We start from the raw sequence: 18,121 nt of genomic DNA, 5'->3' as shown, positions 1-18,121 counted from the left end.
CATTCAGATGTCACACCCCATCGTGATCAAAATGCACCAATAAGAAGATTAATATGTGTGTTATTATTTGAATGCACCCTCAGTCAGTAAGGCCATGACACCTTCATAGGGCTGCTACCTCCAGGCCCGGCCAAAAACTAGAGCGAATGTGTCACTCTTGCAGTCACACCAGTTCGAGTGGTGTGATACCGGGAGGATCGCAACACCTTGTCATTCATTGATGTATTTTTAAACAGTGGTACAGATCATTTCCTTGTGGTCCCTGTTATTCAGGGTTTGATAAATTATGTTGATGTAATTTAGACATGCCATGTAATCGTCTCTGTTTTTAATTTCCGGTTATTTGTGAACTGCAGTAAGGATAGCTATGGTTTTCATTTAATAACAGCATTTTCTTTCTTCCTCTTTTCTCCCCACAAAATACATCTTTTTTTTTAAATAAAGGGTAACATTTTTTGACTTTCATAAAACTGCCATAACATATTGCCTCGGTATTTGACAGAATTTTACTATAGCCTATTGCAAATTGGCTGTTGTTTTTGATTGATTTGGAAAATGGTATTCCAATCGTGTCTGGTCTCACCTACTATATTCTGGCCACACCCAGTTGAACAGCTTCACCAACGACAGTTAAGATCCAGAATGTCTTACTAAGAATGTTTTGTTAAAAGGAACAAAACAACAACGCAAATAAGGGTTATGGTCAGCCGTTGTTCAAGATCTCAACATGTCTTCCATCTCACTGGACGGCAGCGAGGGCACGTGACTGGGTCACGTGGTTTTCCGGAAGCTGAGATGTGTTTACCTGTTTGTTATTCATTCACTGCGACACACTAGTATCCTTTACCAGGGATGAGCTGCCGCATCTGTGGACGATGATCGTCTTTCCCGTGTGACCACCTAAACGTCTCCATGGCGTCTTCGAGCTGTGTTCAAGCCGGCGACTCAGGTTTGTTCTGGCCTCGGATTCATTCCGCCAACGATCCGCGGCTGTGTCTCGATCTGCTCCGGGTTTAAACGTATTATTAACACAAGCGTCCCACTCGCCCTCACGTCGGGCTCGTCCTTCTATTCAGCGAGGTGGAGACGGCGATGATGTAGTGAATGAACATTTCATCTGGCCCTACTGCACTGCTACAGCTGCGTTCAGTGATTCGGTTTTTGTTAATATAGAGAATTTCTTGGCTGCATTAAGCACGGGTGAACAGCTTTAAGGCCAACTGCAATAACTTTAACGTGAGGACTCATGTCGATTAATGAAAATGCTTTGCTAACTAGACGAAACTAATGAAATCCCTATGAGGAACAATTGGAAACACTGTTGGTCTTTAAGGAGAAGTCATATAAATAATTGTCGAATACAATACAAAAGTAAGTGAATGAATACATTCATTTAGTTAATATATCACCAATTTCTTCATTTCACATGTTTTTCATGTATTTTCTAACTACATATTTTTTGTATTTTCTTCATAATGTATGTTTTTTATTTTATTCATGTCTGTATTTCTGTAAAAAGAAATACATATAATAATAAAGAAATTGCCTTTTACCAAAATGTATTCACTATTCATTCATTTGTTATGTATGTTTTTACATCTTTATTTGGCATTTATTTATTTATGCTTATGTTGCTTTTTTTAAGTGGTTTGTAGCTTAGGTATGTCTAGAAAAATTATAAATAAATCTAAAGTCACTATTAGCATGCAGTATTTAATATCTGTTTGTTTGTTTTGGTTTGGGTTGGGTTTTTTTTAGTACCTAAGGAGTATCAGGGGCAGCATTTATTGAACAGCATTTCCCATGAGCCCTGGAGTGTCAAAGAGCTACCTCCATGGCCAAGTTTAGAGGCCAAGGCTAGTTTGGATATAGTCACAGTAGGAGGACTGCATGTTTCATGAAGGGAAGTTCACAGCTAAAATGCCGTTCAGGTTAATAAAGACTCTGTCTAAAAATGGACCCTTTACGTCACATCTGAACGCGTCTACGCTACTGTTGAACTGTCACTTTGCTCCAGCCTACTGGCTCATCAACATGTCTGTGTTGCTGCTGCCAAGGTGGTGATGTTCGTCTCTGAGTTTGCACATCCTTCAGAACCAAAACTGGCAGGACTGTCAGGGGCCAGAGGTAGAACATGGTGCATTACGGGGAAGAGCTCTTTACCAGTGAAAAACTGCAATAGCTCTACATTGAGGCAATCACAGCAATGCACTCTTAGTTGTTGTTTTTTTTAAATAATACTTTCTATTACGTTGATGTCTTTACAAGATGAACTGGTTTGTGATTTAACAGGAATGTGCGTCTAATTTAGCCAACGTAACGGTTTCCGTTTTACTGAAAACTTGACGAACTGCCACCATGATCTTATCCTTTTACTTGACTGAAAATATGCAGAACCCATGAAAATATACTCTAAAGTCACTTAAAAGTAAAAAACTATGGAGATGACAAATATGAGCACGGATATTAAACCCCAGGGACTGCTTGGAGCTGGAATGCTAGATGGAAACAGGTGGATAGATGCTAACTGTGTCAGCACCTCAGCTCTGCACAGGCTTGACACTGATCTGAAACAGTAAATCGAGGCAGACTGAGCTGCTGGGTTTGGAAGGTGGGGAGGCTGATGAAAGATGCTGTCTGTATGCATGAAATGTTGGGTCTAAGTTCACTTCTACATGCTCTTCCCCAGAGAAGGACAGGCTGCTGTCCTCCATGACCGGCTATGGGTCCCGGGAGCTTCATGGAGATGAAAGCTCTCTTCCTACTGGCCTTGTAGGCTCAGATCTCCGCCAGCAGCAGGAGGAAGAGGAGGAGGCCCTGAGGAGGAAGCTCAAATATTTCTTCATGAGCCCGTGTGACAAATATCACGCCAAGGGACGCAAGCCTTTCAAGCTGGGCCTCCAGCTCCTCAAAATCATAATTGTGACAGTGCAGGTAGACCGAGTACCTTTGACATAAAACATGATGGATGCTAGTAACAGTTCAACCCTATCAGAGAGACCTGTTTTACTCCGTATTCAAGCTCAGTTGTTTTGTGCCTCTCAGTTGGTGCTGTTTGGACTCAGCAACCAGATGGTCGTGACTTTTAAAGAGGAAAACACAGCAGCATTCAAACACCTTTTCCTGAAGGATTATCGGGACAATACTGCACAAGCCGTCCACACGCAGAGAGAGCTCTACAACCACCTCACCTTCGCCATCAAGCAGGTAGCCCACTCACCATAAACTCTGCCTAACACTGAGTAAATATCCCCTCTCATCCATATGACAGCTTTGTTAATGGCATTCAGAATATAGAAACAGTGCATTATAGCCCCCCTTCTCTTAAATCCCACCCACAAGCCATCCTTTATGGATACAGGCATTAAATCAACCACCCATGTTAACCATCAATAACCATGTTTTCCTGATCTAACAGGAGGGGCACTAGAGTGAGGTATTGCTCCTATTAGCCCCAGGAGAGTTGGAACAGTATCCTTAGCGTTTGCGTAAGAATAGTAGCATTAATGATCATTTGGGACAATGTAGGATTTAATTGTTTTTGATTTGTAGTTTAAATGTTCTAACATGCAAAGTCATTCTCCTTTATTGTAAAACATCCTCCTCTTCTTGCCACCAGTACCTGGCTCTACCTCATATCTCACTGGGACAGTACGCCTACGTTCTGGGTGTCGGGGTCAATGGAAGTGCGCTCTCACTTTGCCAGAGGTACTATAGGAGGGGCACGATCATCCCTGTCAATGACACGTTCGACATCGATCCGCACGTTGTCACTGGTAGGATGGGCTTTAATATTTATGTTTTTATACTCCATTCGTTTTGTTTATTGTACGTGTTGATTTCTGATCGTCTTTTGGCAGGATTATATAAAAAAAATGCGTGAATGAATTTCCTGACACTTGATGGAGGGGTTGAACCTGAGCAAGATGAGAACCCGTTTAAAGTAGGGGTAGATTCAGATCAGGGGTTCTTTAACATTGCTGTGTTGAGGTGTTGGGCTGTTTTAACCTCGATGAAGATATTAGGCACATTCCTCAGCATCACACACTGACAAATTTTGTTGGACAATATAATGTCCCAGAGATTATTGCAGGAAACGATAGTGCAATTTTAAGCATTTTATGACACTTATGTGATATATACAATTGCATGATTGTATATAATTGCATATTAAAGCAAGTACACCCCTTGAAAGAGTGATTAACTTTTAATTCTTAAAAATATTCTGTTAGACATCAGAGTTATAATGTAAAAAAAATGTCTGTAAAAATATTCAGAATAAGAAAAACATGAAATTAACCATTGGAAAAATCTTGATCAAATGTGCATGTAAAGGCAATGGGCAATACATTAAAGACAGCAAAACTTTTGAATGTATGTTAGGTTGTATAATATTTATCGTGACAGGGCTAAACAATCCTAAAAGTTTTTAAATAAACCCAGTCTGACGCAATTGATGGGTGTAGTTGTGGATTCTGTATCGCAGAAAAATGGGTCTCTGAGGTCACCTCTGGTTTTTTTCATGCAGTATCCATATTTTTTTGGCCCTTGACAAGCCAGTGAGTCATCGTGGTGCTGCTCCCTATATGTCAGCTGCAACAGTGTCCTATTTTTAAAAACTTAAAAATGTTTCTAACAGCAAAAAAAGACAATAATGACACACGATGTTGTTGCCCTGGAAAAAGGGATTCATCTGCTTATTTGTCAGAGAGGTCTATTTGTCATACATGATGAATCATGGAGCAAAAGTCAGTCAAACGAAAACAAAGCTTCTGCATTTAGACAATTTAGGAAGTGTAGAAGTGTGGTTTGCGCTTCATGTGATATGGAAAAAGGGAATCATTTGTATGGCTTGAGCAGTTCCACACAGAACACCACTTACTTCCTCCAATGCTTGGTTGTGTTTTGCTTGTTTTTTCCAGAGTGCATTGGCTTAGACCCATCAACGTCCACATCTACATCAGGAAACAGTGACTACAAGAATTTCACTCTCCAGTTTTACAAGTAGATCTTAGTATTATTAGTTTGTATATGAAGCGTGTTGTTTCTCTTTATAACTGTAACATTACATATTGAATTGTCTGTATGTCTCAACAGGCTCATCAACGTAACGGTTGACTTCCAGCTGAAGGCCATCAACATTCAGACGATCATAAACAATGAAATCCCTGACTGCTATACCTTTGCCATAACAGTGAGCTCTTCCTCTGTAAAGTCTTTTTTAATGATAACCTTTACTTAAAGCTTTTTGCTCTCCTCTGTGAATGCATAAGAATGCTTAGGCCCAACAGCCAGCTGATTTCGTTAGCTTAGCATGACAAATGGTGGTTAATGGGCAGGCTAGCATCCCTTTGTCAAATGGATCAGGCTCAGGGTCCTTTTTTTCTCTAGAAGTTCAGGGTTCCTTATCCTTCTCTTTCGAGGTAGGTCACGATTAGTCGGAGCAGTTTCTCTTCCTGAGATCACAAAACGTTTTCTTTTGTTGACAGAGGCTAAAATTTGAGATTTTGGGGTGCTACGCTGATTCACTGGGCAAAGTCAGGAGAGTAGTTCTTGCTATGATTCCATTACAACAATATCTTAACATTTTCAATTGTTACTTAAAATCAAATGTTATACAGAAACCTTGTTATTTATGCCAGAAAAGATGATGCATTAATCTAAGGACGTGATTATGCCAACACTTCCAACCCACTACCATTCATTGTAACTAAGAGGTAGTCCGTCTCCATGGGTCCCAGGTCCCTAACGCAGCACAGAGTAAAGAAAGGTGTCTATCTCCTTGTCTGGTTCCGAGGAGGGTGGAAAATAAGTTCCCCAAAATGTTGGCATTACCAAAGTTTGTATCTGATAGAATTGTCAAACGTTAAGAGTCGAGTATTTACACTGACTTGTCTGTGCTGTCAGATCCTCATGGATAACAGAGCGCACAGTGGAAAAATTAAGATCCACCTACAGAACCAGGCCTCCATAAAGGAGTGTAAGGATCCCAATGTGTCGGGACATGGTGAGTAACAGGTGGCAGCTCAGCAACAGTAGAGAAAATTATTTTTGGAGTCATTTAATCAACTTTCTGGTTTTCTCCTCTTCTGTCAGCTGAGAGCTATGCACGGGAGTTCTTTGATGTGCTGGTGGCGTTTGTCTGTCTCCTGTCCCTGCTGCTGTGTGGTCGCTCCATCCTCAGAGGTGTCCTCCTGCAACATGTAAGAGGCCAAACCAAGCCAAAGCAATATTTATATGCCAGCTCACCAGCCTGTGCACACACATTGCTTTAACTCCACCTGTTGATCTATGGAATAGATTGAAACCACAGTGGTGTAATAATACTCAAATGGATGAGGAGTACTTATCATCCTGATTTCACTGCACATATCCCGGGACATGAATGTGACTTATAAAAAAATACTATGTGCCGTTTTTGTACGAAAGTAAAGGTTAACTTTTTCCCACCACTTTACAGTCTTAGTGCTTATGCTGAGCTAAGCCAACTACTAGTAGCCCTATGTTTATAAAGCAGGCATGAGAACAGATTCATACTCAAGGTATGTGTATTTAAAAAAAAGAAACAGTTATTCTTTCAAAATGTCTCTGAAAGGAACACTGCTCCTTCTTGCCCATCCTCCCAAGAGCCACCTCAGAAAGGCATGCGTGATGGATTCATCGGGACCCACTGACTGCTAGTTTGCTTAGCACAGTAAATGTCAGTCAGTTGCCTGTGTAGCGTAGTTCCGTCAAAAGTCACCACATAGACTTTTCTCCAAAATGTTCCTTTCCAGCATTCATAGAACTAGGGTTGTATGTAACATTCACAAATTTCGAATTATTATATCACTGCGCCGCAAAATTTTGTTTTTGGGAAGTTTAGCAGGTAAGATCGAGCCCATACCATTCATTGTGCTAAGCTAACTAGCAGTTAACTTATATCTTTCAGATTCAGATACAGATTCAGAAAACTTTATTTATCCCCGTGGGGGGGGGCAATTAAGGGATGAGAGAGCAGTACAGTTGGTTACACAACAACCAGACAACATACTGTATGTGTGTATATATATATATATATATATATATATATGTATAGTTGCAGCATATACAAGAAGTACAGGTGTACACCAGGTGTATGACAAATGGCAGTCTTGTGGGTGCTACAGGGGGTCAGAGTGCGGGGAGTTCAGAGAGTTCAGGAAGAGGACAGCCTGGGGGACAAAGGTGGATCTGCTTCGCTGGGTCCTGCAAGCCGGACACTGTAGCCTGCGACCGGATGGCAGCCTCTCAGATGCCGGGAAGAGAGCGTGAGAGGGGTCCTTCAGGATCTTGGCAGCCGTTCCGCGGACCTGCTGCTCATACACAGCTGTCAGGGTGCGAATGGGAAGTCCAATTATCTTGGAACGCACTTTGACAATGCAATGTAGGCGGTTCTTCTCCTGCAGGTTAATGGAGTGGAACCAGATCAATTGAGTCTTCGCTGCCTAATGAATCACAGAGGAGAGGAGGGTTTCTACCTGGATCTCTGGCTCTGGGGAGGATGGACAAAAAAAATTTGTGGATTTCCCAAAAGGTTTTTTAGTTCCATTCATCTAAAAGACTTAGTTCGTAGTAGTTAGTATTCCTCCATTGGTTCATTTGATTCGTGAGTAAGTTTGCAAGTATTCGAACGATTTTCACGTGGCATTCTTCAGCAGGTTTTCTGTCACCTGGAATTTTCAAAATCTGATCATTTATCCAAAATTCAAAGAAAGCACTTAACAATGTTCTACCCAAAATTCTGATCTCCTCACCCAGGAATACACGCAGTTTTTTAAAACCAAACTTGGCCGAAGCGTAAGCTGGGGGGACAGAATGGAGTTCATCAACGGCTGGTATATACTGCTCATTGTCAGCGACATGTTCACCATCATCGGCAGCTTCATCAAAATTGGTATTGAGTCAAAGGTAATATGGCAATTGTTGATAAGTCCACTGTCATAGAAACATGAACTTGGTTTCACAGCATTCCAGGCATCAATGTCACCTCTCTTCTGATGCAGAATATAGCATCATATGATGTGTGCGGCATCCTATTGGGAACCTCCACCCTGCTGGTATGGGTGGGAGTCATCCGCTACCTCAGTTTCTTTCAGAAATACAACGTACGTGAAAGACACACACAGTGAAATGGCCCATGTTAATATTGTACTTTCTCATCTTTGTCTTGCCTCTCTTTCTTTGAGGGGAAAGAAATATATTTTGGTTGTACCATCCTTGCCTCTTGATCCGCAGATCTTGATTGTTACGTTGAGAGCGGCTTTTCCTAATGTCATCCGCTTCTGCTGCTGTGCAGCTGCTATTTATATGGGTTACTGCTTCTGTGGCTGGATTGTGCTGGGCCCTTATCATGCCAAGGTACTACATACACACACAATCCAAGAGAGAGCAGGCGTGAGTTGTTGAGACCAGAAGGTACATTTCAGCACAGCCCAACATATACATGTCCAAGAGCATTTATTCTGGTGGTGTACTGTGTACAGTAGGTTCAGCTGCTATTACACTTAGGATTCGCATGGATTCTAACAAACTCACCAATATAAAAGTTACTAAAACTACATACCAGTGTTCTACAAATTGCACACAACTACATTTGCTCCTGAGTGCATTTCCACAGCAACAAGGAAAAGCCTAACCACCTACTGGGTGGAAATTCGCTTTGGCAAGAAATCCTACAGACAGCAAGTTTCTTGTCATTATAACTTGCTACAAGATTTTTTGCATTGTAGCTGACTAATCAACCAATGAAATAAAACAAACATCCCTGTTGAATAATTAGGCACCATCCTCAATTAAGACTATTCAGATGTGGAGCAAAGCTGAACTGTGACAGCCAACACTGACAGAGAAGGAATTTATCCTTGTGTCATCCCTGAACTCCATTCGAAATACGAGCATTTTAAAAGATGTGTACTTGTTGTTTTGCACCCTTCTCATCAAAATCTTCTTGAACAATTTTTTGCATAGACTTGACAGGATTTCCAAGACCTCAGTCAGACTGAGCATCCGTAGGAAAGGTTGGGAAAACTACTTTAATCCACGGTGGGTCGGTCTTTAGACTTATAGTTAAAAGTCAGACACCTCAGGACACCTTAATTTTCTGGGTTTGACAGATTAGACTGGGGGTCAGGTGATTCTACTGTTGGGCTTCATTTGCTTACATGTACATCTTTTATCCTTTGATTGACAGTTTCGTTCCCTATCCATGGTGTCGGAGTGCCTATTTTCTCTGATTAATGGAGATGACATGTTCGTAACATTTGCTGAGATGGAGCAAAGTGGCACACTGGTGTGGATCTTCAGCCAGGTCTACCTTTACACCTTCATCTCCCTCTTCATCTACATGGTGCTGTCCCTCTTCATCGCACTCATCACTGGAGCCTATGACACCATTATGGTAATGTCTGTCTTTTCCTTACAGCTCTTTAAGATTATCACATCACTATCATGTACATGACATAAATATGTGTTTTTGACCCATTTAACTCAACAACCAAACTCGGCATATGCACTGCTGGGTCCTCAAGAAAGTGCAGTGCAGAGTTTGAGACTGTGGGGTCTGAGATGAAAGGCAAGATACTTAACAGTTTGGATGCAGTCTAGTGTGGATCTACTGAATGTCGTCATCAAAGCAGGTGGAATTCTGTCTGTCATCCTGTCATAGTCCTCACTAAGATAACAGACAGAATGACTGAGATCAAAGTCTGAGATTGACTGTGTTGACACACCCACCATATTCATACATATAATGATTGCAAAGAGTCACGTAAACACCTGCCATAACTGGACAAGACACCTGGCATATACCTGGATTCATTTGAGTATTGGGTCCTTTGACAGGGATCAGAATTGTTTGCCACTGATTCAAGCAGTGTGTTTACATGTTGCCATGACAACCCGGTGGTTCAGTTAGCAAGTTTAACACAGGTGTGAAGTAGTGTTTATGTAATTACATTGTATTTACTCACATTACATTTATTCACCTGAAACTATTTGTGGGCGGCACGGTGGTGCAGTGGTCAGCACTGTTGCCTAACTGCATGAAGGTTCCGGGTTCAAGCCCCGGCTTGAGCACGGGGTTTGTCTATGTGTAGTCTCCATGTTCTCCCTGTTCCTGCTGGGTTCTCTCTGGTACTCCGGCTTCCTCCACAGTCCAAAGACATCAAGAGGGGACCAGGTTAATCCAGACTCTAAATTGACCGTACGTGTGGCTGTGAGAGCGAATGGTTGTCTGTCTCTATGTGTTGGTCATGTTGTGGCAAATGATTGATCTGTTTGTTTTTGTTGTTTGTTTCTGATCAAATGAAATGAAATGTACTCTATCAGTGGTGACTTAAGCATGTAGACAACATATAGCTTTACATCCTCTGTCTGCAGGCCCAAACACAGGAGCAGGTGCGTATCACAGACCTGCATGCATTCATTGCAGAGTGCACCGACACGCCCAGTTCTGGCAAGTTCCGTGGTCCGGAGGGGTCGTCGTGCTCCCTCTTCTGCTGCTTTGACTGGTGAGGAGGAGAAGGATGAGCAGGAGCAGGAAATGGATGCACAGAGGGACTACCTAATGTGTATATATGTGCACTGTATTTCCACTCCAGTGATAGCTGACTGCAATTGCACTTCTTTTTCCGGATGCCCAGCAGGGACAATGCTGCTTGTAGAGTGAACCATCTGACGTTAGACCACATTGTCCACTGTTGCCCATATTTGAATTTAGCATTCGAATTTGAACAGACAGGCACTCTGCACAAGCCCAGCTACCTGCTTTGGCTTTTGTTCTACATAAATGATTAATAGTCCTCCTTTGAAATGTTTTTTTTTTTGTACTCATGATGCCAGAAAACACATGCATTGCTGTAGACGGGACACAGGGTCCACCAACTGAATGCAACTTGAATGAAGGTTGGGGTTTTTTTGTATCATTTTATTGTTCACATTTGTGCCTGGTTGACAGTTTTTTTTTGCGCCTCTTGATAAAGTCATCTCAATCTTCACAGCAGAAGTAGAATAAAAAAAGAGATCAAAACTAACCATTAACTGCTAAATGTATGTTTAAGTGTCTGCAACATTTTCAGTCAAGGCTGCTCGTCCACTCCAGTCGAGTCCTTCTTTCTCGGCCTCTGAGGCTCCAGGGTTCGTCCTTCCTCGTGCAGCCGCCATCATCTCCCTTGAGATGAGGAAGGACGACGCCCACAACAAACCAGTTAGTCATCAATATGTAATATGTGCCACTGCACAGAGAGGGGGAGCCTTTTTACTGTTAGGATTGAAGTGCTCTTTGAAGGACTGCAAATATTCCTGCTGAAAATGTGTTCCGTGTGATGTCTAAAGGAGGATTTCATCATGTGTCCTTTTATAAAGTGTTCGACTCAAAGACAGCCATTAAAGCGTGTGAAAGGGTAATAGCTCATTTATTTTATCTGACGCGAGGAGGTCTGCACAGAGCAGCTGCTGTTAATTACCCATTTTAAAGGGAATGATTGCACAGAATATTATTTATAGTACAAACTTAAGGAAATTGTTATACCACTCCTGTTTACTTCATGAAGACATATGAAGGGCACTGTTTATTGGACAAGACTTGTCTCCACACAAGGGAACATGCAAATTGATATAAAAAAAATTGTACCTTTTTTTTGGCTTACCTACATGTTTTCTTCAAGCGTTTTTGTTTTTTCCAATGGTAATAACATGGTTCATCAAATTCATTTTCACTGAGCCTTATTTGCACTTATTGAAGACAGATTTACAGCTTCACCCAGTTAAATGTCTCACATGGGAGCTATACAGCGAAATGGAGCAAGGCATTGTTTACTGAAGGTTATTCATCTGTGTTCCACTGACACTCCAGGGAAGGTCATTTAATACCACTTGAATTTAATGGTATCAGTGTTACTGCGTTCTTAATTGTTTTTTGTTTTTTTGGTGTTTTTTAAACAAGTTACTGCCCAAATTGAGTTCCTCTGTTTCTGTATGGAAGGACGATGTACAGGTTTATACCCTGATTTATACTGAATATTCTCTGTAAATATACTGCCTTAGACACATCAGCTAAATAAAAAGGAGAAAATAATCCTTACATGTCTGTGTCTTATTTTCCACAGCATGTTTAGTTGTTTAAAGGGCAATTCCAACAATTCATCCTGAGGAGGGCACCATTACCACATTTCATGCCAATTGATCTTTCCAAATGTCTCGGTTGGAAACTTTATTTTGATATAATGTTGTGCATGCTACCTGTCACACATTAACACTCTCTTCTCCTTCAGTAAGTCAGAATGTCTGCTTTTAAGATCAATCATCACTTAAAACTACAGATAACAGGATGGGGAAAACCGGTAATTAGCCAAGTAAGAAGAAGATCTATCTGTCGTAAACTATGAATGAAGTGAAAACGTTGACCTGATGACGTTAGTCACAAAGTCAGGGCATTAAAAAGTCCTAAGAATGTCTCTACCAGATGTTTGTCAAAGTTGTGAGGGCTTTTAACTAAACCCAAAAATATCAACTGCATGGTACCACCAGAGGAACAGTCAAAATCATTATCGCCTGGAACAAAACTCAGTGCATGACAGACCACTGCTGCCGGGTCTACGCTGCAAAATGTTTTTAAGCGTATTTGTTTAAATTCTAGTTCATAAATCTCATCACACTCATAATAGAAGACAGAACTATTCAACAAGTATCATCCCAGTGAGTGTTTATTGTTTGTTGTTTATGGCTCTTATTATCTTGATCGACAGCACTTGGGTCAACCATTGTTTTGAAATGTGCTTTCTAAATACCTGACATTATAGTCTAGGAAATAATTTTGCTTTATTCAGTGCCAGATTATTTTACATATTTCTGGCCCTTTTTTGTAGAAACATCCTACAAGTATGGCAAAAAAATAAATACTTTCAAAAAAGCCAGTTTTGAAATAAAAATCTCTAATTAAAAAAAAAATTTAGGGTGAAAAAACATCTCTTAGAAATGAATAACATTTTTTGTCTATTTATTGATTGATTTTAGAATGTATGTTTAACATAATATGCATATTTACTTCTTGACTTTTTAATTTATTAAAAACACACACTAATTAGTATTGTAAATGTCTGAAACACTAGTGAATTGAATTACACACATTGTTTTACTCATTTTTAAGTCTTATTTTTAATTTGGGGATTGTGTGATATTCATTTTAGTGCATTATGTGATGATTTTCTCTCCACAGTTATCCAGAGTTTTAATGAAAAATAATGTTTTGTGGTAATGTGATACCACTAGAGGGAGAGAGCAGGCTCTGTCTGCAGCCTCCAGCTGGCCACTCACTGGAAATCAATACAATCCAGATGCAATAAAGGAAATACAGGGAACTAAAGCACAGGTACTTTGAGGAGGAGAGAGGTTTGTTGGCTTCATGAAAGATAAATGATGCAAATTGTATTCATTATTCTGTAACCTTGAAGCCTCCCATTATCACAAATGGCCCTACATGTAAAACAAGACAAGTGGAGTCAGCTTGATCCAGCCAAAGAAATTATACATTACGGAAGATGAAAATCAGCAATGGATGAAAAGGAGAGACAGAGATGTGCACACTCAGTCCTCTTAGAGCCATGAAGGAGTGGTATAGCGAGCCAATATTCTTAGTACCTGCATGCATTATTTACTCAAAGATGCTACCAGCATTGGGGTGAAGCACTGAGAATCAGACTGGCAGGAACTGGCCAGCTGGCTCTGGACATCATCAGGTTTCAAAGTAAAGCTGATTAAACAGTTTCACAGAGGGCATTGCTGCTGCCATGTTAACATCCTTGAATAAGAAAGAAAACCAGTAGGAATCGGTGGACTGCCAGTCAGTGAAGCCAGGGTTATTTGTCTGCATTACATTAAATAACATCATCATGTTCTAATACTCTCTGGAATATATACTGCAGAAGAGTGTGCAATATGTGACATAAGGCTCTTATACGTTGCATTCCTTCCTTACATGTTGCCTGTGGAGGCGTCCAGCATGTTAATGATTTGCTGTGCTGGCACATTATGCTCTTTTGGGAGTCCATGCCTTGTGTGGAGAGCCGCTGCAGCTGCATCGGCGTGTGCAAACCTGCATCTGCCTGGCACCCAGTCACACACACACCCCATTTGCAACTAAATGATACGAGTGTTATTAAAGAGTGTTATACATGGTAATATCCAACATGCACTATGAAGCCACTTATGTTGAAAGGCGTTTGATTGTGAACAAAAAGATGGCGGCTGCATCTGATGTGAAGGGTGTGTCTGCCTTCTCAGTCTCTGCGAGCGGTTTGGCCAACCTCTAAACAATCTGACTGAACATGCTGGAATAAAATAAGCATATCTGCTGATGATTCAAAATGTTCTGCAAGTGTTTGTCAAGGGTGGCAGACCCCTGACAAGAGGCCAGCTTTGGGGGGCTTGACTGCACGCCAGCCCTTTTGTACTGCTCTGCCCCAGCTGGACGGTAGGCCGGGTGTAAAAAACAATGAGATAAATAACATGGGAACTGTGTGGTGGGGTACACAGCCCTGCCCCTTCCTCCCTCTTCTGAGCATACTACCGCCAGTGTGAAAAAACACCTTCCTCTCTTTGTTATGCCTGTTGGGCCATGCCAGTATGTCCATCAGTATCAAGTCAGCAGGCAATGAACACACTAGAGTCTCTGCCTTCTTCTCAGTCTTTATCCATGTCTTTCAAATTCATGTGCACCCACCTTTCTGTGCGCCATGATCACAATCAAATCCTCATATGTAGATGTTGTTTGTAAACCAACATGCCAACTTTTTTTTTTTTAGAAATAAACTTATTGTCCATCAATGTTAGAGCCAAAGAAGCGTTTTTCTCCTCTCTGCATCCATTATGGACCTCCAAAGCCCCAAAAGATAGTTGACTGCTAGTTAGCTTAGCTGCAAATAACACTAGCAGTGGGGCAGAAGACAACCTAACCTCTATGAATTAATAGGGGGAAAAAACTGTTGAAAATTGTGAGATGTTATTTAATCAGATACACACCGGTACTTGGACTACCTCAGTCTCCTGTCCAGCTTTGCTCTCTTGGCTTCCAAAATCTGCAGTTGCTCCTCTTTGTATATACGTCTTCAAACAGATCAGAACAAGGGTCTTGGTTTGTCCGGAGGTTATCCTTACAAAGCTGTCCATGATTGGTAGCAGCAGTCGCTCTTCTAGTCATCATGTTTTGTTTTCTCATACAAGCTAAGCTAACTAGCAATGAGACAGGATTCTGAAGATATCTAATGCTTGCAGAGAAGAGAGGAGGCTATATATCTGCTTGTCTGGCTCTAAAAATGATGGATAATAAATAATAAAAGTATTTCCCCAAACAATTGGTATGTTCTGCAGATAATCTGGTGCTCACAGCTTGGCCCTCAGTTGTGATTCAATCGCAAGGCCAGCAGTGTTGTTACACAGCTGACAGAGCCAAACAATATTAAGGAGAATCTCACGAAGTGATGTGAGATGCAGCCCTCTATTACACAGACGGAGGAAGTAAGAATAGCATTTCCACTGGAAATCTGATATAGAGGGAACAACAAATGATCAGATATCAGGCACAGAAGAGCCAAACGTCCCCTCTCCAGCCCTTCGAAAGGAAAGAGTTCACCATGGACTCGACGTAAAACACAGCCCGTCCAGAATAGAGCTGCATACAAAAGCCTGGCTCATGTAGACAGGGCAGGCGGCAGCAGCGCAGCAGACAGACAAACAGGCGGGATGCCCATCCAGACTGTCTTTGATGAAAAGCCCCATTCTGGTGACGAGCACGGCACAGAAACAAAAGCCTTTAAGCCGTGAAACAACGCCCTTCACTGTCTTATTGTGACTGAGAGAAAACACACAAGTTTTAACCAAAAGACTTATCGCTGATGCTCCTTGCTGGTTTCTTTTCTTGTGGGCTCTTTTTTTCTTCCCATTTCAGCTCTGCTCACTTTGGCTGAACTTGCAGACGGGTAGTGCTCCCACTGAGATGCAAGAAATGTCAAAATGTGCAAAGTCCTCAATCTCGTGCATATTATTGTCAGAAGATATGTGAATGAAAAAGGCAAGAATCCAAGATATCAACTTCATGCTACAATTTCACAATCAACAGGTCTGTTAAGTGTACATGGATTTAAAATCTTGTGATGCAATTGCAAAGGAACAATCTAGACAGACAATGCAAGTAACTTGATGCATGTGGGGCAGCAGTAATGCACCATTGAAGGGTGTGTGTGTGTGTGTGTGTGTGTGTGTGTGTGTGTGTGTGTGTGTGTGCAGTCGGGCATGGAGAAAGGAAGAAAAGGGTTGGAAGAGGAGAGAAAGGGGGTGTAGGGGCCTCGAGGGAAGGCAACAGACAACCAGGAGGAACTCGGGCAAGAGAGCAGGGTGACTTGCTATAGGTGACATCATCTCTAATTTGAATAATCCCCCAGCCTGGGTGGTGATTGGCGGAGCTGAGAGAAAGCGGAGTTCCCCTGCTATTCGCTATTCAGCCCTTTCAGTTTTAGCGTGGCACGCTGTCCTGTTGAATGCTGCCTTCAAAGACTAGTAGTAACCTTTTGGATTTCTTGGGTTTATTGATTCATAAGATATATTCACTTTGACAACTGTTGTTCCCCAATAGCAATGAAGTGGTATTATGCGTATGTGTGCCACATCCATTTATTAACAAGTGGTTCAATGAGGCTCCAGTAATTGGCATGGACATGATGTCATCACGTCAAAACCAGACAGAGAATGAAGCTTCCTGTGGTGAGGTTGAATTCATGTATCCACAGTGTAGCTCAGTCAGCATAACGTATCAATTGTATTACAAAATCATGCAAGTGGTGTTCATTTGGGATGATTATCTCACTGAACAAAATGTCTCATAAACTATTGTTTGTCATGTATTTCTTTTTTGTCAGTGATCAAAAATCCCACCGTCTTTTGGTTGAAGGAACTCCATGGCAATGCTAAGTCATATCCGTGGTACTCTGTCGTTGATTTTTTTTTTCTCTGCTTGACAATCAAGTGTAACTGATAAAATTAATTAAGAACTACATGAAGTGTAGGGGTACAAACATCACATTTAAGTCGGGTTGGAATTAACCAGCTAAAGCTATGGCCTCCTGTTGGCCCTTTATCTTTTATTTTGTGCCACCTAGTGAGCAATTTAAGTCCACTATGCACTATGAACATACACACTTTCTACACAAGTTGACAAAAAAATTTTAAAACAATACCTTTATCACTTATATTTCAGTGACATTACAGGTGCCGCGTGGGATCACTAAGATGTTTTTCACTGCTGCATGCCTTCTTTGTGACACCAGAATGCAGATATTGCCAGCCACAAAAATATAGCTTGAAGCTAATATTGGCCAGCAACTACAAACAACAATAAAAACTGCCAAAAAAATGTCAGCGTACAAGCGAATGTTGATTTGAGCTAAAAACAATCTCCTTTCAGTTTGGAACGCATTCACAGTAGCACCATGCACAACAAGCTAGCGCATTCAGTTGAACCAACTAACACGAGCTCCAGCTGGTTCACTGTTATTTTGTTTTTAGCGAACAACAAAGTGTTTGTGTATTACTAAGTAGATGGCTGGATGGAAAGAATGTTGACTATACTGATTTGTCAACTGAAATTTTTGCTGCTTTTAGTGGTTGGTGGCCATGGGTGCAATTAGCTTCAAGCTAAGTATACGTGGCTGGCTCTTGCTGAATTCTGGAATACTAAAGAAGTTATGCCGCTTTAACATTGCAATTGATAGTGTACTTTTAAAAATTCTCAAACAAATAAGCAATTAAATGGCCACTCCTTTTATTTTTTAATTTATGTTGTCTTTTTTTCAAACTCATCTTGAAGTCCTCAAAGGCATTTGAAGTGTGATGTTGACCAGGGCTGTTAATCAAGGTCGTCAACTCCGCCTTTTAGGGCTCATCTGCTTTCTGACGTGTTGACTCATTAACTCACAATGAGTTTTTTTTTGTGTCCACCATCCGTCTCTATAAAACTCCTCTCTGTTTGTCAAATCTTTCATTTGCACACCTTTAGTTAATCCGACTTTTCCAGCAGCACCCAAAGGCAGCGGCAGTCCTCTCCTCTCCTCCG

The 18,121-nt window shown here is 41.2% G+C and overlaps 1 protein-coding gene across 2 annotated transcripts; it reads left to right on the top strand.

The window, feature by feature from the left end:
• The first annotated feature begins 740 nt into the window (after positions 1–740).
• On the top strand, positions 741–12,117 carry mcoln1b (mucolipin TRP cation channel 1b). Of its 2 annotated transcripts, none has more exons than XR_015110057.1 (13): positions 741–949; positions 2,690–2,934; positions 3,046–3,207; positions 3,620–3,776; positions 4,923–5,004; positions 5,098–5,194; positions 5,908–6,007; positions 6,097–6,203; positions 7,780–7,929; positions 8,025–8,126; positions 8,257–8,379; positions 9,212–9,948; positions 10,399–10,523. XR_015110057.1 is itself a non-coding variant. In XM_086185097.1 (13 exons), exons 1-13 carry the CDS (start codon positions 913–915, stop codon positions 10,531–10,533), a joined length of 1,704 nt encoding a protein of 567 aa, XP_086041223.1. In that variant the 5' UTR covers positions 742–912; the 3' UTR covers positions 10,534–12,117. The 2 variants fall into 2 exon arrangements, 1 of the variants encoding a protein (XP_086041223.1); XM_086185097.1 differs by having other exon boundaries at positions 742–949; positions 9,212–9,418; positions 10,399–12,117.
• Positions 12,118–18,121: the final 6,004 nt, after the last annotated feature.

This window comes from Aulostomus chinensis, chromosome 18 (assembly GCF_037954235.1).
Source record: "Aulostomus chinensis isolate RoL2024-O1b breed Wild chromosome 18, RoL_Achi_v1.0, whole genome shotgun sequence".
Lineage (NCBI taxonomy): Eukaryota > Metazoa > Chordata > Actinopteri > Syngnathiformes > Aulostomidae > Aulostomus > Aulostomus chinensis.
This window is presented reverse-complemented; position numbering and strand designations above follow the sequence as displayed.

Coding starts and splice junctions, on each gene's coding strand:
- mcoln1b (XM_086185097.1), top strand. CDS start 913: ATGGCGTCTTCGAGCTGTGTTCAAGCCGGCGACTCAG. Junction 6,204..7,779: donor GAGGTGTCCTCCTGCAACAT/GTAAGAGGCCAA, acceptor CTCCTCACCCAG/GAATACACGCAGTTTTTTAA. Junction 9,419..10,398: donor GAGCCTATGACACCATTATG/GTAATGTCTGTC, acceptor CTCTGTCTGCAG/GCCCAAACACAGGAGCAGGT.